This window comes from Ischnura elegans, chromosome 9 (genome assembly GCF_921293095.1).
Source record: "Ischnura elegans chromosome 9, ioIscEleg1.1, whole genome shotgun sequence".
Classification (NCBI taxonomy): Eukaryota; Metazoa; Arthropoda; class Insecta; order Odonata; family Coenagrionidae; genus Ischnura; species Ischnura elegans.
The window spans coordinates 59,873,423-59,895,910 of record NC_060254.1 but is presented as its reverse complement, the minus strand read 5'-3'; the positions used below and the strand labels follow the sequence as shown (position 1 = coordinate 59,895,910).

The following is a 22,488-nucleotide window of genomic DNA, read 5'->3' as shown; positions in this document are numbered from 1 at the left end:
ATGCATTGTTCGTTTTCAAAATTAACACCTTTTCATAATTGGTCGTTAATTGTGGCTTTTCAAAATTAGTTATTTTCATCACCTCTGTAGTAAGTATGCGGTTTATTCGATATTTTCCCCACACTCGCTCTCTACAAACAAATACTCATTTATTCAAAAGTTAAATATATGCATAGTTCATGGTTAAACTCTTTTTTTGACAAATGTGAATTTATTTTTCAAGCAATAACAAAATGTTGTGGCGGTTTCCAATTTGGGAACATGCTTGAAAACGCATTTAAAAATTTTTGTTCGGGTTTTCTTTCATTAAATCTCTTAATTAGTTGCAAAATAAATAGGATACGCAAAAAAATAAAAATCAGTTGGTGAGTTAGTTCGGTCTTTAGAGGGTTAATAGAGGCCAGGAACATTTTGTGTAAGCGTTATATCTGTTGCCGCTCTGCGCCCATTTTATTCGGCGGCGCTGCTGGGCAGCTGTGTTTCGTTCAGTGTGACTTTCGTCTTTATACGGAGTGGAAGTGGTCTTTTTTACGTTACAATCGTATCGCATGCGTTAAATGTGTGTTTTATGTGATTTTTTGGCTCAGTTACAGATTATTGCCGCGTATGTCTTCGTGAAAAGTTGAATATGACTGGTAGCGCCGCAAGTGGCGATTTTGAGATCTTATTTTAATCAGAGTCCTCTAGATTGCTCTCTCAGCACTACTCTCTCATCTAGTTATTATATGGCAATATAGAGAACTCTGATTTTACTGAATGCGCGCGGGATGACAACAATTCTAACGGTGAACTTGAGAATCCTCTAATGCAATATTCGGGGTAGTGGGCTGTCACCTGTTTCTCGAATGTTCCAGAGCATTCGTAGCAAAGTTTACGCTAAATGATGTTACGACACATTGCTGTGTGACTTTAATCTGCCCTTTGTTATGCACGAAATGTGTCAGCTGCCATTTGAATCTATATCCAACATTATTATGTAGTTCTAATGCCTCACTAGTTTTCAAATTCTTTAATTAATCGTTACTTCCACTACAAAAACGCTCAACAATCGCCCACCTAGTTAAACACGCTTCTCTAGTAGCCCTTGTAGTACTAGATGAGCGGATTTGATTCGGTGGGCGATTGTTGAGCTTTTGTGCAGTGGAGGTATCGTAAACATAATACGAGTTAAATAACTCCAATAGAATGCTTTATTAAATCGGGCCCTATTATTATTCAACAATTTAGTGCTATGCCACGATTAAGTGCATTATATTTTGTCAAAAACTCGTTTTTTCAATAAGTGTTGTTTAAGAAATTTTATTTGGAATCTCCATTATCAACTACTTAAATTTCTTATTATCAGGTAAATTGCAGATGATTAATTGAACCTCCTCAGCAAATCTATCCATGGGGTCGGACACACATTTTGAAAATTTCTATCCGTTCCTTCTTCTTTCCCCATTTTCCTCGCGGCAGTGGGTTCGCGCACCCTCTGTCGGCATCGCCGGAATTTTCTCCTCAGCCCTGGCTTGTTTGTTTTTGTGCGACGACGCTGTCGGCGCCGGCCAGGGCAAGGTGGGTGCGGGGCGCTGGGCGGGCGCGGTAGGGGGTGGGCCGGCACCCGGGCACTCGGCCACGCCGCGCCGCGCCGGAGTGGGGTCGGAGGGAGCAGTGTTTGGGTGCGAGGGGGAGTCGACGGCGGGTGGGATAATATGGCTTGCTGCGCAGTTTCTCTTCCGGGGCGCCCAAGAGGGAAAGGGAAAGGAATCCAGGTATCCGTGTTTATACGTCTATGTTTATATACTCTCGTGTACAACCATGCGCTAAATTTGACGTATCTACTCTATAGTACACGGTTACTATAAAAGTATGGTGCGGTTTCAGTATCCCTATGCATATGCTAAAATGTATGTACTCGATTGTACAAATATGCGCTAAGTTTGACGTATGTACCCTACAAGGTTGACTTAAAAGACTGGTACGGCTTCAGTGCCCGTATGTATTTGTCTACGTTTATGTACTCGCGTGCAGTGGCGCAGCGAGGGGAGTTTGGGGATAAAACCCCTCCAGAACTCACGGAAATTTTAAAATTTACTCCATTTTACTTCATTGGATAAGTATTAATTATAGAATAGTGTGAGGATTAATGATATATCCCTCAGAAAGCCGTAAACTCACCATTTTTAACCATTTATCTTAAAAAATTTCTGGAGGAGGGCACCCGCACCTCTCGTATTCCATACCCGTCAATATTAGTTGCTCCTAAAACCCCCCTAGCCTTAATTCCTTGCTCCGCGCCTGCTCGCGTGTACAAATATGCGATACATTTGGCGTATTTAGACTACAGTACAGTGTTATCATAAGGGAATTGTGCGGTTTCAGTATCCATACGCATTTGTCTACGTTTTTGTACTCGCGTGTACAAATATGCCCCTAATTTGACGTATCTACGCTAGAGTACAGGGTTATCATAAAAGAATGGTGCAGTTTTACTAATTCATAGGAAGATAGTAGGGATAGGGTGGCTGAGATTTTTCAGGATCCCAATCATAAGTAATCTTAAACATATATTTTGTGAGAGTATTTATTAGTCATATTTATTTTTAGCCTGAGTACAACCTGAATCCTGTGGTGGAGAAGGAAAATATTATTTAACGCCTTATCGCCAATTTTTATCATTTAACGATGCAATTTTAGCTATTTTTCCAACATGTTCTCTTGCATGGGACTAAAGTGTGGACACCAACGTGACTCTCGTGGAAAATATTGAAACAAAATATTAAGAGAAATGTATGGACTAACGTTTGAAGTAGGGACGTGGAGAGGTTAAATCGCTATTACTTAACTTAAAGAAGCTATTATGTTGAACTTCGTATAAAATTCACAATAATAGCAAATATGTAGAAAATGTTAATTGATTGTCACAAACACTGTCGGAAGTCAACTGAAATCAAATTAATGGGGTATACTTTTCTGAACCCTGATCGATGGAACAATTCGAGTACTGGTATGAATCATGTCAAGCTAAATTGTGCCTGTTTAATTCTCCGTTAATTAGCCTTTATTACTTCAAAATCCTCATTGTTTCCATATTCCTTTTTATTATATTTTATCGCGCCCACTATTGTTGCCTCCATCATCAAGTGAATTGAAGTGAATCAAATCATCTGACCTTTCTCTTCGTGATCCTTTGAGCACGACGAAATCGAGTGACTTATTTCATTGTTTCACCCCACACATTTCTGTCTCTAAACCTTCTTTTCTATTCTGACTCCCTTCTTCCATTAACTCCTGTTCAAAATGAGTTCCAAAGTTGATCCTTTTTTTTTCATTCCTCATTCATCTCCATCGTAATTTTCCCTCTACTCCTCTCTCCACCCAGAGGTAACTACCATTCTTTGTTTGATATTTGATAATACTGTTGAATATTGTTTTTTTACACCGGGACTAGCCACGGGGATAACTTTACGGAGTCACCAGCAATGCACAAATTGTGCTAAAATTCCTCCGAGGAAAAAAATCATTCGCCTTGGCCGGGATTCGAACCCGGATCAGAATGGCGCCTCGGTAGATTAATTCAGGGGGATTCGGGTTCGAATCCCGGTCGGGGCGAATTATTTTTTTTTTCTTCGTGGAGTTTTCGCCGAATATGTTTTGTTCATTGTGTTCTTCGTATGCTTTACTATTTGTTAATTGAGGGTTTGAGAAGCCAAGCGGTACAAGTGATTTTTTTCTCAAAAGAGTTAGGTAAAATTAATTGTTAGATTTAATACACAAAAACTTGGTTGCCAAGGGATACGAATGAGTCTCTGTTCTGTGCTGACATCGAGTTGAAAATCAAATGCACTGCTAAACATCTAATTGATCTCGTTTGTTTTCTATGTCTAATTTCTGTACTTAACTCTGTATAGAAAAGAGAAATCACTTGTACCCCTTGGCTTCTCACCCACTCAATTGTTTTCTTTGTTATTACTAGTAATTTGTGATTGGTCTGATACTGTTTTCGGACTGCATCAAATAAATAAATTTACGCGCGAACGTATAAGTTCATAGAAACGAGTACTTACGCTTATTTACACCGGGCGGGAGTTGAGTAGGGGAAATCATAAAAGGTGGGGTGAGGTGGATTTTGAGATGAGGGGGATGCTTTGGGGTCAGGGTTCTGCGCTGTGAAAGAGTGAGGGGGACGAGGGGAGGGTGGCAGAAGGGTTTGGAGGGGTTCCGGCTTGGCGGCTCGACTCTGTGTGGTGTTGGAGGAGGGCATAACGGTGAAAATCAATATGGCGAACGGGTAGAGAACGGAGGAGAGGCGATGTGTATATATGTGTGTGTGTATGTGAGTGAAAGAGTGGGAGAGGGGACTGTAGTGTGCGTTTGTGGGTACTAAAGTGGAGGTATTAATTCGATTTACATTAAAGTTTCTTCTAGCCAGTGGCGCAGCGAGGGGGGGGGGAGGTTTGGGGGATAAAAACCCCCCAGAGCTCAGAGAAATTTTTGAGTTCCATTTTACTTACATCGGATCATTATTACTTATAGAATAGTGTTATTATTAGTCAAATATCCCTCAGAAAGCCGTAAAAATCGCCATTTTGAACCATTAATCTTAAAATTTTCTGGAGGAGGGCCCCCGGACTCCTGCTTACCCTGGTGGGTATGCAATACCCCGCACCCCAAAGCATTAGTTACGCCTAAACCTGGCTTGGCTGCGCCCCTGCTTCTAGCTATCAATTAAACCTGTTCTCTTGCTTGGGCAGGAAGTGAGGAAACTAACGAATCATATGCAATTAAAGTTAGAACAATATAAGAAGAAGAATTTTGAAAATTATGAAAAAGGTCTGGTATTGTGGCTTGGAGCCACTCCAGTGTAGGTATTAATTTGATTTGCATTTAAGTTTCCTTAAGCTATTAATTTAACCTACTCTGCTGCATTGGTCAGGAGTGTGAACACTGACGAAATGCACGCAGAAAAAGGTGGAACAAAATATTAATAAGAATTTATGGACCAGCGCGCGTTTTGAAACAGGGACGTGGAGAGTTAATGATAACGCAGAACTTATGCAGAAGGCCTGGTGTTGTGGCTTTGAGGGACTAAAGTGTGGGCATTAATTTGATTTGCATCAAAGTTCCTTTTAGCTTTCATCCAACCTGTTCTCTTGCATGGGTTTGAATTGTGGACACTAGAGGAACGCACGCAGAAAAGGTTGAAACAAAATGAAATAATTAGTGGACTTACGTTTGAAGCAGGGACGTGGAGATTTGAAAATGACGTAGAAATTTAGGAGATTTTTACAGATGGCCTAGTATCGTGCCTTGGAGCCACTAAAGTGAAGGCATTAATTTGATTAGCATTAAAGTTCCTTTAGTGATTCATCCAACCTGTTCTGTTGCTTGGGTCAGAAGTGCGGACACTAACGAAGCGCACGCAGAAAAAAATCTAAAAAATATTAAGAAAGATTTATGGACCAAAGTTTGAAACAGGGACGTGGCGAGTTATGAGTAACGTAGAATTCAGAGAATTTTACCAAAGGCCTGGTATAATGGCTGTGATAAGAATCAGGTGGATTGGTCATGTTATAATGAGAGAAGAGGGCAGAATTATGGTGTGACGAGAGGATATTCATAAGGAAAGCGGCCGCAAAGGAGACCAAGAATAAGATAGGTAGTAGCAAATAACGTGAGATAATTGATTGGAGACGAATCGAAAGAGATTTTCATTGTTGCATTAATGCTGCGCTTTGATAAATGAATGTGATTTTTATTGTGTCTTTTAGTTTTTTTTTCATATTGTAACTAATTAATTTTTTTTAAGGATTTTTGAAGTCATTGTTTCCATCAATTGTTCTCATTGTTCTGGCCACGAGGAGAGGTAATATTTCGCAAGCTTTCGCCTTGCCCCTTGTCTCGATAATCTTGAGGAAGGCCTAATGAAGTTGATGGTGGGTGAATTAATTTTGTGGAATTTATGCATGCTAAAATAAAATAAAGGCACTTTATACTTTCCACTCTTATTTTAATACTCTGAAACTGGTTTCGACGTGCTCTACGTCATTATAAAGCGCAACTGCGTGTACCAAGCCCAACTGATAATGACGTACAACACGTCGAAACCGGATGCCGAGCATAAAAATAAGTTTGGAAAGTGCAAAGTGCCTTTATTATTACTAATCATGATTTCCTATTTTTTTTCTTAATGACATTGTACCAATCCACTTGTCACCCCTCCTCAGCGTTAACCTCCCCCCTCCATCAATACCTCCCAATACCACTCCCGGATCCCAATGGTACGTGATCTTCACCACTCAAACCACCAGCCTTCACCCGACATCCTTATCCATGTAACATACTTCCCTCCCCCCACCTTTTAGTATAAAATGAACTCTGGTTTGTTTAGAAATAGCAGTCTAGCTTGAAAATTACGTAGAACACTTCGAAACCGGTTGCAGAATGATAAAGTAAGTGTTGAAAGTACAAAGTGCCTTTATTCTATTATAGCTGGAGAATGGCTTACCGAATATTAATCATAATTGTAGATTTATGGCGAAGCGTTTGTAAATTCTGCGTCCTTTTGGCTCTGTGAGGGAAAGGATAGCTTTTTTTACGCGCGCGAAATCGATGGAGACTCATTTCCAAGTTCTGGGAAGTATGCAACTCCCGTACACACGTACGTAAATGTGGTGACATAACCGCGAAGGATAGTATTAAGTTATCGTTCCTGTGTTTCGATTTTGTTGATAGTGGATATATAAACCTTATCCTATTATTTATAGGCACTGTATGAAGAGGTATATATATTTAATATTATCAAAAACTAATAATTTAGCATTTAACCATTGTGAAATTATGCTTTACAAATCCAAGGCGGGGGAGAACGAAGCCGTTAATTTTCTCACCTCCAGGCAATAACTATGAACTAACTTAGAGAATGGTTATCTATTCATATTATATCTTTGACAGCCATTAATATTCATTAATAAAATAGAATCAATCAAGTAAAACCGCTTTCATTATTATTGAAAAGTGCGTCCAAAAGAAAGGTTTACGTTGCCATAGCTCAGTAACTAAGGAGCTGCGACCCTATGTATGGGACAAAAAATGCTTAACTCTTTGAGTGCCACCGATTTTCCAGATACTATACTAAAAGTTTCGAGGTATTTTTGCTGATTTTGCGGTAGGTTAGGAAAACATTTAGGCCTCAGAAACAACTGAAGGTATACAGTGGAACTTGGTGATAACGGCATCGGCTGTAACGTCAACTCGGGTTTAACGTCACATTTTATTCAGACCAGCCAAAATTGAACATTTTATGTTGTACGAAAACCCGTTTATATAGTCATCAAATATTGCGACACTCGGGTATAGCGTCAAAAATATTGCGATTCTTAGGTTGCAAAAGTGGTAGTGTGATTTTATTATGTCCCAAAGTTCATAGAAACCATGTGTAGAAACATCGAAAGCAAAAACAGGTCACAAGCTGGACGTTGAGCAGGTTGACGGGATGCAACTCTTTTGTTTAATTGGTGTCTGGAGGGAGCGGGGGCTGTCCCGCATACCTGGATCTTATCCCTTCCCACCCCTACATTCTACAAGGTCACTGACACAGGCACGCTGTATTGTATTGTATTGTATTCACTCAGATTAAAGGCTGCTTTTTTATAACGTCACTCGGATATAACGTTAAAAATCTTCTGGTCCCTTTGATGACGTTATAACCAAGTTCCACTGTATATTCAAAAACTTTAGGAAATCTTTATTATATCGATGGCTAAGTTCTAACAACACGTATCTCAAATTCGGCCGGTTTGGGACAGGTATCTTAAAATGAGTGTAATTACATTAAAAAAATAAAATAGAGGCAAAAACAACTCTTTGTTTGCTAATGAATGCTTCTTTTTCAGTTTTATGAACTTTTGGTTTTTAATTTGAGTTCATAAGTGAAAAAAATTGATCGTTTTTTTGTTCTCCTGAAAAGTTGCTTTGTTTTACATACGTGTTGTTACAACTTAGCCATCGATGTGTAGTTTCACCTTTTTAATGTATTATTTAACGAATTTTTGGTAATATGAGTTCTTTTTTTATTTGAAGAAAATAGTCAATGTTAAAATAAAATGAATGTTGACTATTGAATGATTAGTAAACTATCAGCATCTGAAAGTGACATTGAAGAAGGAGCGCGATAGCGCTTTCCGGCACTCTATGGGTTAAAATTGCCTCCCCTACCACCACATGAGGTATTTCAGATTTCTCCTGAAACATTGTGTAAACGCATGGACTACATTATTCGTAACAGTTGTTAAGGACTTCCTCACTCTAGTCGCATACATGGCGTCCCGCATGGGTTTTAATTGTATTCCATTTTGTATGAAATTGTTATACTTTTAGCCGTTAAATGGTATGACCAGTGGTGTTTACCCTTGGAATTTCTCCTGTTTGAGGTGAACGAGGTAATATATCCGACATTTTGCGATCTTAATGAAGCAAATGACTGCTAAATTGGCGACATTTTGGATATCTCATGTTATAGAAAAAAGGCAATTAATTATCATGAATACATTTCTTACTACTATTATATTTTTTATAGTAGCCGGTAAAGAGTTCCACAGTAAAGTTCAACATAGTTTGTATATTGCGTGGAAGAGAAATAAAGGAAATTCATTTGTGCTGTAAATTATCATGAATACATTTCTTATTTTAACGCATAGACTACATTCTTTGTAGTAGACGTTAAGTGCTATATATGTAGTCCAGTATGGGATATTATTTTTGCAAACATCCCAGAGGTAGGAATTATTTTTTCACCAAGTACGCAACGTAATTTTTCGCTTTCTTTATTTATACCGGCCATAATGTATTTCATGGGCATGGCTCATGTTCTCAATACTATTATTGCGCCGCATTCATTCACTTGCGTCTCGCGAGCCATGGCTGGCTTCCCAGTCTCAAAGGAGAGGAAAGCGGCGCTGTGGGGAGATACGGGGATTTCTTGAGATTAGGGCGAAATCCCTTCGGCCGGTTTGATGTTCTTATCTCGTTATGGAAGCCAGAGCTGAGATTTTCCTCCCCTCAAATTATGTCGTCATTCCACCAAAGGAATATCGAAGTAAAGCAAGACAATGGTAATGTTAGAACTGAAATTATATTACTTCGTTCAAAGTACGCTTATTTATATTCGAAATGAGATAAAAATCTCAATACTTTACATGTTTACGTCGTCACTCAACTGGAATTTATTCGGAAAATGATGGTATAACAACTTTATCGTAATTTTTTGTTACCTTGTGAATAATTAGGCTGTGAAAATATACTACAGATATGATGATCCCTCGTTATTAATTGTAAGCGATATATTTTTTGTTCCCATGAAAAACTGAATGAATTGTATGGTAAGTATGGTTTCTTAAAAAAGTGATGGCTGCATTGTGCTAGATTAACCGAGCTTAAACAGTTAGTCCATACAACTAGATTTTTTCGTTACCCTATCAGTTGTCGCTATTATTTATTAAATATTTTTAAACTTTATTCTTTCGCTGTGTTGATAATTCCTTTGGCCATAATTAGTTATGAATTACTAGAAGGTGAAGGTGTTTGTAATCCAGGTCTCGGAGCTCAGCTCTTACTCGTTAAATTTCCAGTCCGTGATTATATTAGTGCAATTTTATCAATTATTTCTTATAATGGTATATTAGATACAATACGGTTCTAATCTCGCGTCTCTAATTTTTGTTGGCGTTAATACTTTCAACTTCCCTACTGTGGTTTTTATTAATACTGACATTCACGTAAAATTATGATTTTGGTACTTTATATCATTTAGTTTAAAAAAAATTAAATAATCCTTCCCAGCTTAACGTGATTAGTGTTTCCTTATCAACCGCTGGCAACAGTTTTCCCTTTCCTCCGTGTGGGGCGCTGTCGGGCACATCGCCCCGTTTCACCGTAAATGGCGCATCGAACGACCTTGGGTTACTGCCACACTTGGAAACGATGTCATTCGGGAAGCGCTTTCCATTTCGGTCTGGAATCAATGTTTTACGCAAACGTGGGTCGTTGTTCAAATGATTCGAGTTTTTTGGTCCTCCAAAATGATTTTTTTGCCAGAATATGGCTCTTGTGCCACAGAATGGAACTATTATTATCGGAAAAGTCACGATCGTATTAATCGATCAGTACATACTTACAATAGCGTCTCTACTTTTCCCTTCGTATTTTCTTTAGTATTGAGTACCTCTAATTGTCACCATCCTAAGATTGGTTTGACTTAGCTATGCACTCAAATCTCCTTTCAGCCAATCTTTTCACACGTGCGTATTTCTTCTCTTTCGCATCTTTCTTTACCTGCTCCATATATTTTGTTCTAGGTCTTCCTCTTCCGTTCTTTCCATCCACTTGTCTCCCCACGATTATCTCCATCAGGCCATTTGTCTCAAGATGTGGCCTATGAGATTGTTCCGTCTTCTTATTAAAGTTTTCATGAGGCTTCTCTACTCTTCTTAGGACTTCCACATTACTAACCCGGTCGATCCATTTGATCTTCATCATTCTTCTGTAGCACCACATTTCGAATGCCTCTCTCTATCCTTGCTTTCCCCGCTACTGTCATTGTCCATGCCTCACCTCCATATAGGAGCATACTCCAAACGTAGGTTCTTAAAAATTGTTTCCTTACTTCAATATTTAAGTTTCTCGCTGTCAGCAGGTCTCTCTTTTGGAGGAATGCTCTCTTTGCTTGGGCTATTCTGCTAGTAATTTCTCTCTTGCTTCTCCCATCACTAGTGATCCTTCTTCCCAAATAATAGAATTGATCCACCTCCACCAGTGTTAGCTTCCCTATTTTAATGCTAGTCTTCGCTTCTTCTCCTCTGCTGCAAACTAATACCTTGGTTTTCTTTGTGTTTACTTTCAGTACTCCTTATTCTTCCCATCCCATAACCCATAGAATAGAGTAAGAATAACCCATCAAAGAATAATGCTATAAAATTAAATTTTATTAAATTTGGCTCTTTCATCTCACGGTTGATAATGTATAAATAATTAAATGAGTAGCTGTGGCCGGTATAATTAGGCCATTGTGAGTTTAAAATCCGCATTGCGGCTGTTTTCAGGTGTTTTTCCCCAAAAAATTTCTCTTTGTGGCCATACTTAACCAGTGCGCGAGTCTACAGTCTCCATGTTAAGCGTTTTCTCTGCGGAGGCTGTTTTAGGGATGCTCTCGTCCCGTCTTGAAGAAGTTAAGGAGTGTAGTTATATTCTTTCTTTACGTTTGCCCTCTCACGGTAGGCAAACAAAACTTTTTTTTCCTGCAATGAACTACTTAGCGTCGGTAACTTGCGAACTCTTCACCCCTTTCCCATATTGTCTTATAACATTTTTCCTTCTGCTGAGAGAGGCGCTAATGACGCCGTGCCGTCGAAACAAAGACTTCGGCTCTCGCCCCTCACTCGTTCTTGTAAAAGTGTTACATCACAATTCCGTGTTCACTTTTTGCGTACTTGAAATCCTTCATTGCGGAGAAAAAAATCGTTATCCACACACCGAATATATTTTACGCAGGGGCAGATTTAGGGGGGATACAGGGGTCATGACCCACCACCTAAATTTTTATTAGTTTTTTTTAATTATTATTGTTTAATAGTTTTTGTATTCTTGTAAAAGAGTAGAGGGAGTGTTATTGCAAACGCATGGCTACGTGGCCAAGTCCCAAACGTGTGAGAAGTTTGAGATGTGTTTATCTTAGATCGTAGCACTCTCTACTTTAAAAACGCCCCTCTCTCCCGGGGGGTATTCTATACTCACTAGACGCAAGTGTTAACCCACCCCCAGCGGTATCATGGTACCGGAACGCCATTCCAGCACTGGTTAACAAAAGACATAATAGTAAAATAACACTTTATCAATTTTATTGCCTCAAAATTTCAAATACATGCATTCGTAACCAAAACAAAACATTTTGTTATAAAATGTAAATAATTACTTGTAACAAAAAAACACAAAGAGTAATATTTCACTTCTAAGGCCGCTATACACTGTGAATGACCATGCCAATGATCATGCGAATGAAATCATTCGCCGTGTATAACGGAAAAATTCGCGAATGAAACGTCACGCGCATGATCATTTGGTGAAAATTAGAACATGTTCTATTTTTCTCGCATGATCCTGTGAATGATGACGTGATCATTCAGCATGATCATTCACATGATCATTCACCATGTATAGCGGCCTTAAAAAAAGGTAAGGAAAGTGCGTTCCGGCACTGCTAATTTTGCCATGACGTCACTGCCTCCCCCCCCCCCAATTTGATTCTGAATGGGGGAGGGGAGATGGGATGTCCTGGGGTGGCGGCGAGGGGAAAGGGGTCAACGGCAAAGTTTTGAAACATCAAAAGCATGAAAATACATTTTTCATCATTTTGGTACTAAAGATTTAACTTTAAGAAAATGTAGTTATTACATGTCAAAACTAGACAATAGCTTTAAAATAATTTTTTGTTTCCCTGAGGCTTTGGGGAGGATCTATTCCCTCATCACCCCCCCATAGTTACGCCATTAGATTCAGGTGCTCTTTCAACAAACTTCGAGCGATTCTTTCGGATTTATAATACTTTGGAAATCGGAAACAAATAATGGATTCTTTGTAACAGTTTGCCTGTCTTTTGTTTTCAGTTTGCCAATACGAGGGGAGTTGTAATGAGACTGGTGAACGCTGTCATGATATGTGCCTTGGAGGATGCAGTGGGCCTTCATCTGAGGACTGCTATGTCTGTAAAAAGGTCGTCTTTGGGAAGGATTGCTTGAGCGAGTGCCCAGCCAACACATATGAGGTAACACCCAACAAAAACCTGCTTTTTTCTCGATATGATTTTGACTCTTTAAGGCCTGGTTACAGGCCTTAAAGATTCAAAATTTTGCATGCATTAACCTTTTTGAGTTAATGCCTAAATGTATGAATTATTTCAGTGCGGAACATGTACAAACGCATGTACCCAATTAGAACAGGCTTTATTTTCTGTTCATACATTCCCTAAAGTTGGATAATTACATGGTGCATTTTTGCAATTATTCCCACATTCTTGAATTTAGTCATTAATTTAGAGGTTATTTGAATTTAGTCATTAATTTTTAGAGGTTAATTGACTATATAACCAGGCTGTTATAAACGAGAAATAAAAATTATTGAGTTCCGTAAACTTCTGTAAAGTTGTCTGGATAATTATGAATCCTAGAGATGATATTGGTCCACAGTGGCCCAGAAATAATAGGATCAGGTATGATTCCCATTCCTGCTGAATTTTTTTTGCGTATAATTTAATGTATTTTCATTGCCAGTCACACAAAACTCGATTGTTTCTGGCTTTACCTTGTGAAAATCCATTCTGAACAATAAAAAGTTATGGTACCTTTTCACACAATTTATTCAATACGACCGGTTTCGTCGCAGAGGCAACATCATCGGGTACAGGAAGGATTTGTTTTCTGTACCTGAAGATGTCGCCTCTGCGACGAAACCGGTCGTATTGAATAAATCGTGTGAAAAGGTAGCATAACTTTTTATTGGCCAGTCGCACAGCTGATCAATATTAGAAAAAGAGAATTTTGAAGAGTATTTCAATTTCCTTTTTATTTAAGTTGAGAATTAGAGTAATCTTGAGGTCTCTAAGCACAATATTAAATCTTAAAACGTTGGCTCAAATTCATTTCACTCATATTTGTTTTCCTTCTCGAAAATATTGATCTGATAAAATCATATCTCATCTCATAATGCAATTTAGCAAAAGGTGTACAAAAAATATTTCGAGGCGATTTCTCATTTAACCAAAGCTCACCCGTAAGTTGCATGCACAGTTAAATTTGGGATTGTTGACCAGTATATATGAGTCATGAAAAGTTTCTTGTTGGTCCTAAAGATTAAATGATCTTTTAAATTGTCTGTTTTGTGTTTGAAATCTGTCATACTCATTACATCCATTAAGGAACGATCCAATAAAAGAGATTTGAGAGTCAATTACTGTTAAGTATCGAGTTGGTCGAACCTAATCTTTTGTTTTGAGTATCTTATAGTTTTTTATTACTATGATTAATTTTTTAAAATTCTTTTAACAAACTCCTTATTCTTTTTCCAGTACCTGAACCGTAGATGTATAGACTCCAAAGAGTGTTTAGAAATGCCACCTCCAGTTGAAAATGACATCAGAGGGGGGAACTCTTGGAAAATCTTCAATAAAACCTGCATTGTTGAGTGTCCTCCAGGCTATGTGTCTGTCAACAACAATTCATGTGAACGCTGCAATAGTAAGATGTTTGTTTTTCTTCTATATTAGCCTAGTTTTTACAGTAACATTTTCCATAGGCTGTTTCAACACACGTCTTTGCAAAGTTTTCATAATTCTTGGGTAAAAATTAAGACTTTGCTCACAATGGTAAAATTATTCACAACGACTTGACTATTTATGGCTTTCTTTCTGACTGCATTAAAAAATAATTTGTTGCTATACCTGTTTTTTTGCAATTTTGAGCAGTAGTACCATGGAGAAAAAACTTTCTTTAAGTTTTGTGAAAAGTTTTTCAGAGGTTTTACCTTGAGAAAGCAGCATTTTAAAATAACATATATTCTTTATTCATTTGAAATGTCTTTTCTTATGCATTTATAAACCAGATCTATCAATAATGATGATAAATAATTATTCACTGCCTGACTTACTCACGTTTATTGTCTTTCAGCCATATCAGTCATCAATAAAAGTATCGGCCAATTTAATGATTCTCATTGCATATTTAACATTATCAATCCATGGTTGTAACTGTGTAATTACATTCACCAGTGCATCATTGCTTTAACCCACATAGTGCTTTTTATTTTTCTTGCATGATGTTGGCTGACTTTTAATTCAAGTTATGAAGGTAGATGCGGTAAGGTCTGAATTATTGTCATTTTTGCATCAATTTTTCAAATTTTTTAACAGGTTCATGTCGGAAAGAGTGTCCAGGAAATAATGTAGACAGTATAGCAGCCGCTCAGGAACTCCGAGGATGCACTTACATCAAAGGGGCTCTAGAAATTCAAATCAGAGGAATAGGAAATGAGGAAGGAGGGAGTAAGTGCTCTTATTAGCGATTGCATATTTCCCTGCATTCAAATAAAATGTCATTCCTGCATAAATGATGAATTTTTCAACTGTCATCATAATTTTATTGCTGAATGTAATTTATGTACTAAAGTCATTGATATCTTAATTGTAACTTCTCTTAAATTTGTTGCAGAAGATCAGTTTGTATTTGTTACTTCGTGAGTTTTTTAAAGAATTCAATTAAGTTTATATTTCCATAACTTTTTCACTGATAGTACATATACTTTTATTTTAAACATGTACAGTACAACTTACTCAGTGATAAAAACAAATGAGAACAAAAAAAATCAATTGATTATCGAAGTTAAACTGTAGGTGCTTAGTCACCCATTGAAAAACCTTTCTCTTTCATATGGAGAATATATACCTACCTTATATTTAAAATTGTTGTAGCAATATTTTGCTGTTATGTCATTCTTAATATTTTTTATTATTTTTTTTCAGAAAACATTGTGATGGAATTGGAAGACAACTTGCAAATGATAGAAGAAATTGAGGATTATTTGAAAATAATCAGATCCTTTCCTCTTGTCTCCCTGAATTTCTTGAAGAATCTCTCGGTCATCCATGGAAAGAAATTGGATCAATACAAGTAAGTGAAGCCTTAATAGTTTATGAAATAAAATATTCAGTATTTTTTGAAAGAGTAATCGCCTTCACGGCAAAAATTTCAGGGTCTAGGATAAGGATTAGTAAGGTTTCCTTCTGTGCATCTGCCTCAGGGCACCATAAAATGTAGATGTGCACACACCAATGCCTAAATATCTGTCAAAAAGGACATTTAATTGAACTGCTGTTATTTGAGCAATGAATATTTTGCAATGCCTTGGATGTACCCAGTAAACTATTCATGGTTATTACCAAGGTAGCATAAGAGCTGTGAGCTGAATTGACATTTTTAATCCTGTACATTGATTCAATACTTACTTGTTTAGTTTACATTAACAATACGGTGGTTTCCTATTACTTTTTTATTGCCTAAATCGAAAGATTCTTACTCCTGGAGTATGTATTTCGCGCTTTTAGATTTTTAAATGACGATATGTATTTTTCGCGATTAAATGAAAAGTGAAAATTTTCAAGCGCGCGAAAATGCGACGCGTAAGTATGAATGCCGGGAAATCTCTACGTACGACGTATTTCTGGTTCCCGCTGCCGCCCTGTGAGGTGACCTTGAGGCGAGGCTTAGCGCTGATACGACGCAGGCTGCTAGCGGGTAGCTGAGTACCCTGCTGGCTGGTAGCGCTTGGCTTAAATAAGGATAATTAATACCTTATCAAACGAAGAAAACTTTCCGACCTTAGCCAGTTTTAATAGGTGATTATTAAGACATGTCTCCCTGAGCTCTGTGCCTCATGCATGCATTGGTAACCTCAGACGATGTATAACTCTTATCCTCTCGTGTAGAAACTAGGTCCCTGTGACGTCACGTGGAGTGGAATCGCATGGGCGCCAATCTGGCCTTTTTCAAATGAGGTTAAAATTGACCATCAACATTCATCTAAACTGGGATTTCTAAAACCAAATAAGTTGTATATTATGAATACACTAATGGCGAGTAACGAATCACAATCAATGCCTTTCGTTTTCTTTGATGAAGGAAACTACCATATTGTGGCCATCTTAGTCAGTATTGTAGCACTGGTAGAAGCAGTCCTTGCCTGTATAACCAGGGATCATGGGTTCTAGTCCAATCTTCCTGGGGTTTTCATGAATACAGGCAGACGAGCGTGATATGCCCGCTCCCAGCGGGCTTCCCCCGCTCTTTTCAATGCAGGTCCACAGAGGGATAGGCGCGTTTTCTAATTTTAAAATGTAGAAAAAAAAGGCAGGGTCTTATGTACAAATTTAATTGGAATGTTCATGTACAAATTGAGGTCAGAGGACCTCTTCAAACACAACATTGGAAGTAATTGCACTATCCTCTGTTAAAACTTGTTTAGCGTTTTCCTTAATATTTACAAAAATATTTTGAAAAGATCTTACCCTAGAGAATGCTACATAAAGTTGGCCATGAGAGAATACAGGGTCAGGCAGGAATAAGCCAGCTCTTTGCAAAGTCTGACCCTGAGCCTTGTTAATAGTCATCGCATAGGAAACCTTAATGGGAAATTGTCTGCTAGTCAAATTAAAAGGCATGGTGGGATCCTACGGCGTTAACTGTATTCTTGGGATGAGGACAATCTTGCTGAAATTGATTTTTTTAATCGATTATTTATTTCTTTTTAGTTTTTTAAAACCAATTTTAGGAAACAATAGCAATATTTAGGAAGTAAGATATGCCGTCGCATGTACTCTGATAAATTCTGTGCATTTTGGTACCTCATTTGTAGAGTTTGGTTGTGTATAAGTTGAGGAAAATGTATCTATACAGTAGAAATAATATAGTAGATTGTGAAGGTCTGTTGGTCCAAAGCTTGGAAAATATAAATACAGGCTATGCTTTCAATGGGTCTAGAGGAACATGGGCTAGCGATGATCAACAGAGCAAAAATAGTTAACCTGCCATCACTTCATTTAATAGCATGGGATTGGGATCCTATCTTGCCATGCCTCTGAGTAATCATGTGTTGACTCATCTGCCTCAATGGCACATGCTGCCGCAGCCAAAAGGTATCGTGGCCAATGTGGTGATATCGTTTAATAGGCAATGGTGTTAGTTTCATGTCATGAGATCCACTGGATAAATTATACTCAACTAGTTGCAGATGGTGTGAATATGGGGATGAGATAACAACCCATCTGCTTTGCAAAGGTCCCACAATAGGGTGGTTTCTCATCATTTTTTGATTGCCTAAATGGAAAGATTATTACTCCTGGAGTACCTATTCCACACTTTTAGATTTTTAAATGACAATATCTATTTTTTGCGATCAAATGAAATGTGAAAATTTTCAAGCGCACGAAAACGCGACGGCTATGTATTAATGCTGGGAAAAGCCCTTGTGACGTCATTCTGGTTCTGGCTTCCGCCAAGTGAGGCCACCTTGGTGCAAGGCTATGAGTGCCGCTATTAAGTAGGCTGTTAGCAGGTAGCCGAGTACCCTGCTAGGAGGTGGCGCTTGGCTTAAATAAGGATTATTAGCACCCTATCAAACGAGGAAACTTTCCGACCTTAAGCAATTTTAATAGGTGATTATTAAGAGATGTTTCCCTGAGTTTTCTGCCTCATGCATGCATTGGTAATCTCAGACGATGTATAACTCCTATCTACTCGTATAGAAACTTTGTCTCTGTGACGTCACATGGAGTGGCATCGCATGGCCGCCAATCTGGCCTATTTCAAATGAGGTTAAAATTGACCATCAACATTCGTCTAAACTGGAATTTCTAAAACCAAATAATTTTTATATTATGAATGCACTAATGGTGGGTAACGAATCGCAATCAATGCCTTTTGTTTTCTTTAATGAAGGAAACTACCCCATTGTGAGGACTAAGTGTAGTCACTTGGGCTCACCTTTTACAGAACTTTGGGTTAGAGATTTACCCCTTGGTGACCCACTGGCCTTCAGCAAGGATATCGATCACTATGGGTGATCATTGACAGCTGGCTGGCACTATTGACCTTAACACACTCAGTGCTGAGACAATTTATCATAACACACCGCCACGCGGAAAAAATATTTTCCAATAATATAAGATATTATGTCTTCCTTAATCGTATACAATCATACATTGTTCAAAATTATTCAAATTTGCATTATAAATAAAGAAAATATTATAATAAAATTATAATAAATATATTATAATAAAAAGAAGGCAAAAAATCTGCTTCAAGCAAACGACTTGTATCCAGTCACAGGAGAGGACACACTGAGACGCTGGGCACAATTGCAGGGTCTAGTAGAAGACGCGGAGGCAGATGGCGGGCCGAGAAACCTAACGGGACCGATGCCTTGTATTCAAGGCATCCGCGTCCTAGGCTAGCGTGGGATGCCTTGAATTCAAGGCATCCGCATTGAGTGTGTTAAGGTCTAACATGTTTGCCTGGCAAATTCAGCTACCCCGATTCATTTTACATCTAATCTAATGTAATTTAGTAGTGTACTTGTCTGCCACCTCAACAAAAATCACCTTTTGTCATGGGCCTTAAATTCTATGAAAAGATATCACGATTTAAGTGAATTTTGGAATAGGCTTGAATGATGAATTTCTAGGGATGTAAGTAAATCAAGGCAAGGACTCAAATGAGAGGCCTGACTACTTTAAATTTCTCAAACTTTGTTGTTTATGGTATAAATATTTCATATTATTAATCTACTTGCAACTGGATGCTTGATATTTTTCAAATTGTGTTGTTTCTTCTGTGAAAATATTCTGATAATTCTCTTTTTTACAGATACTCTCTGGTTGTTGTGGAAAATCAAAATCTTCAGGAACTTTGGGATAGAGACTCAAAGAAAGACATGGTGAAAATCCTGAATGGCAGACCATTTTTCCATTTTAACCCTAAGCTCTGTATCTCCAAGATAGATCAGATAAAGCAAGCAAATTTTACAAATTTCACTGATATCGAAGTGGCTAAAAGTTCTAACGGTGATAAAGTTCCATGTGAGTAAATATTGAAATTAATAACAAGTGATGGATGTATGTAAATTGATTGATTATAGTCTATAGTGAATGAGACATATCTACATGTGCATTGTGTGCACTTATGAATTTATCCTTTTTGATTGATTGAAAAAAATATATTTCTATATTTTCTATGCATCTACAAGTTCTCAATTTGAAATGCCCCAAGAATCAATATTGGTATTTCTTAATCAGGCATTTTTTTCACTTAAAATCTTTTAATGGGAGGATTGCCTAAAGAAAATCATTACTCGAGTTTCTCTTGCAAATGTTATTCAAGTTACAGGATAGAATTGGCAGTTAAATAGAATCTTACTCCAGCTTCTAATGTATGATCTCATTAATACATCCTTCAAATTTTTTCTAAACTGAATTCAGCTTATTGCTGTGATCTTTTAAGTTAACTCCCTCGATCATGGCATAATATAGAACTGGCATAGCAACTTTGAGTATAAAATTTTATTTCCTGCTGGGAAATTGCATTTTGATGATATTATTTTGTCATGATAAGAGGTAAATTTTTTACATACTGTCTCTTTTGATTCCAGGTAATGTGAGCGAATTAAAAGTCAGAGTAACTATCAAGACTGCAGCAGGTGCAGTGATAACATGGAATGCTTTTAAGCATCATGATCCTAGGTCTTTGCTGGGTTACGTGGTATACGTCAAAGAAGCTCCAACACAGAATGTCACTCTTTATGATGGGCGAGATGCTTGTGGTGGTGATGGGTGAGTTACATATGCTTCAATTAATCATTACTCATCTTTACATGCATTAAATTACTGATTTTGAGTTAAAAAAAACTATTTTTTTTTTTAAATACATCCAATGTTTTTGGAAATGCTATTTGCTTGAATTATATGGCTCTAAAATGCCGGCACTGTTAATATGATTTGCATATTTAATAACATACTTATTTGGAAATTGAATTCACAAACATTTTAGTGCGTGAATACCACCTTAAATAATAAACTGAAACTTTTTTTTTTCAGCTGGCAAGTGTATGACGTTGATCCTAATGGTAATAGTACAGAAAATACTCATCTTATCACTCACCTGAAGGCCTACACCCAGTATGCATTTTATGTGAGGACTTACACCATTGCCACTGAAACCACTGGAGCCCAAAGTAAAATCCACTACTTCAGAACAGAGCCAGACGGTAAGATTGAATTAACACTGCCAGAAGTCTGTGACATCTTTTGTCTATTTCTTTGTGATATCTCATTCATCAGCCAGAAATACTTATATGGATGTGTGTGATGAATTTTGAGTTCAATTTCTAAAAATTATGCCGCAACACATCCAATGCAGATATGGGTACTGAACTTCTACCAAACTTGAGTCCAAATTTATTTTAAATCAATCATTATTTTAACACGTTGCGAACCGGGTATTTAATTCCAATCTCATCGGGTAGGACCGGGCATTTAAAGGAGCTTTAACCTAAATGACACTGATTCACGAAAACACCAATAAAATCGTTACTTTTTAACGTATTTTAATAAAATTTGAAGCGTTTTACTTACCAGAGGTGTTAGTACTTAGTTTTTGTATGGTATTTGGTGAAACATGCTCCTTTGTGCAGGGGAACCTTGCAGAATCCACAGATATACCGAGTTTCCTTCCTAAGTTTATTAGCAGAACAAACTCGACACATCCGCGATGGATATTTCTTCTTCCCATGCCCCACTATCTTCTCTAGAGTGTGTTTCATCATTCCCCCTGCTAGCCTTGCTGGGTTATCCTGCCTAGGCGCTCGCTGAGTCGGCCTTCCTATATCGCCCTCTGTGTCATCATCGCTGGAAGACGCACTTCTTCCCTCCTCACATTTAGCCCAGCCCTTGGCTACTTCCAAAACAAATTTTTTGAAGGTCAAACGGGTAGATGTGTTCAATGTTTTGTATACCACAAAAGAATTAAATAAGGCACAGTTGATCAACCACAACACCACTTTTTTTGTCCACTTCATAGTTTTTCTAAGTACTGAAAAGTAAGCCAAGTACATATCAGCTTTATCTACACCTCCCATGTACTTATTGTACTCCAAAATACAAATTGGTTTTTTCTGTATCTGTCCCATCCATCTGTTTCGCTTTCCTTCGCCCATACTCGAGTTGTGGATTGTGGAAATCATCCTCACCTCCCTCTTGTCCTTCCACGCAAGCAGCAGAACTTCCCCCCGTCTACAGAATGTGTAGTCACCTTTCTTCATACTTTTTATTTCATGCCTAAATTCAGTGGGAGGCCCCCTGTTGGCACGAATGGTTCCACAAACTCGAGTTTTTTTCGCTAGAAGATTTTCAGCTATTTGTACGCTATTGTAATAATTATCTAGGAACACATGATGCCAACGGTGTAAATATGGATCTAAAAGGGTCGATATGGTTTCCTCTAATTTTTTTCCTTCAGCTGTGTATATTTCTATGTTGCAAATATAACCACTTTCACTCTCACACACCATTCGCACCAATAATCCGTACTTCACCAATTTCCCTGGATTGTATGTTCTAAATCTCAATCTTCCCCTCCAAGGTATTACTCCTTCGTCTAGAGAGAGATCACGTTTAGGCATATACACAGTTTTAAATTTATCTAAGAAATATGATAGTATTGGTCTAATTTTATGTAGCCTATCGGAAGATTCAGAATTTGATTGATTATCACTGAAATGCCAAGAATTCCAAATTTGTTCAAATCTGTTCCTGCTGAGCAAATCACTAAAAATCGGTGTATTGATAAATTCATCAGTGCTCCAATATTCCTTGATTGAATCTTTCCTGACTTTTCCCATCAAAATTATAATAGC

The 22,488-nt window shown here is 37.8% G+C and overlaps 1 protein-coding gene across 1 annotated transcript in view; it reads left to right on the top strand.

Moving 5' to 3' along the window:
* LOC124164938 (insulin-like peptide receptor) overlaps positions 1-22,488 on the top strand; it is a 283,928-nt gene that overhangs the window by 244,838 nt on the left and 16,602 nt on the right. Inside the window, exons 4-10 of the mRNA XM_046542177.1 lie at positions 12,642-12,799; positions 14,099-14,267; positions 14,939-15,070; positions 15,548-15,695; positions 19,446-19,657; positions 20,227-20,407; positions 20,672-20,841. Coding sequence (XP_046398133.1) covers positions 12,642-12,799; positions 14,099-14,267; positions 14,939-15,070; positions 15,548-15,695; positions 19,446-19,657; positions 20,227-20,407; positions 20,672-20,841 — 1,170 coding nt within the window. The remainder of the gene's footprint in view (positions 1-12,641; positions 12,800-14,098; positions 14,268-14,938; positions 15,071-15,547; positions 15,696-19,445; positions 19,658-20,226; positions 20,408-20,671; positions 20,842-22,488) is intronic.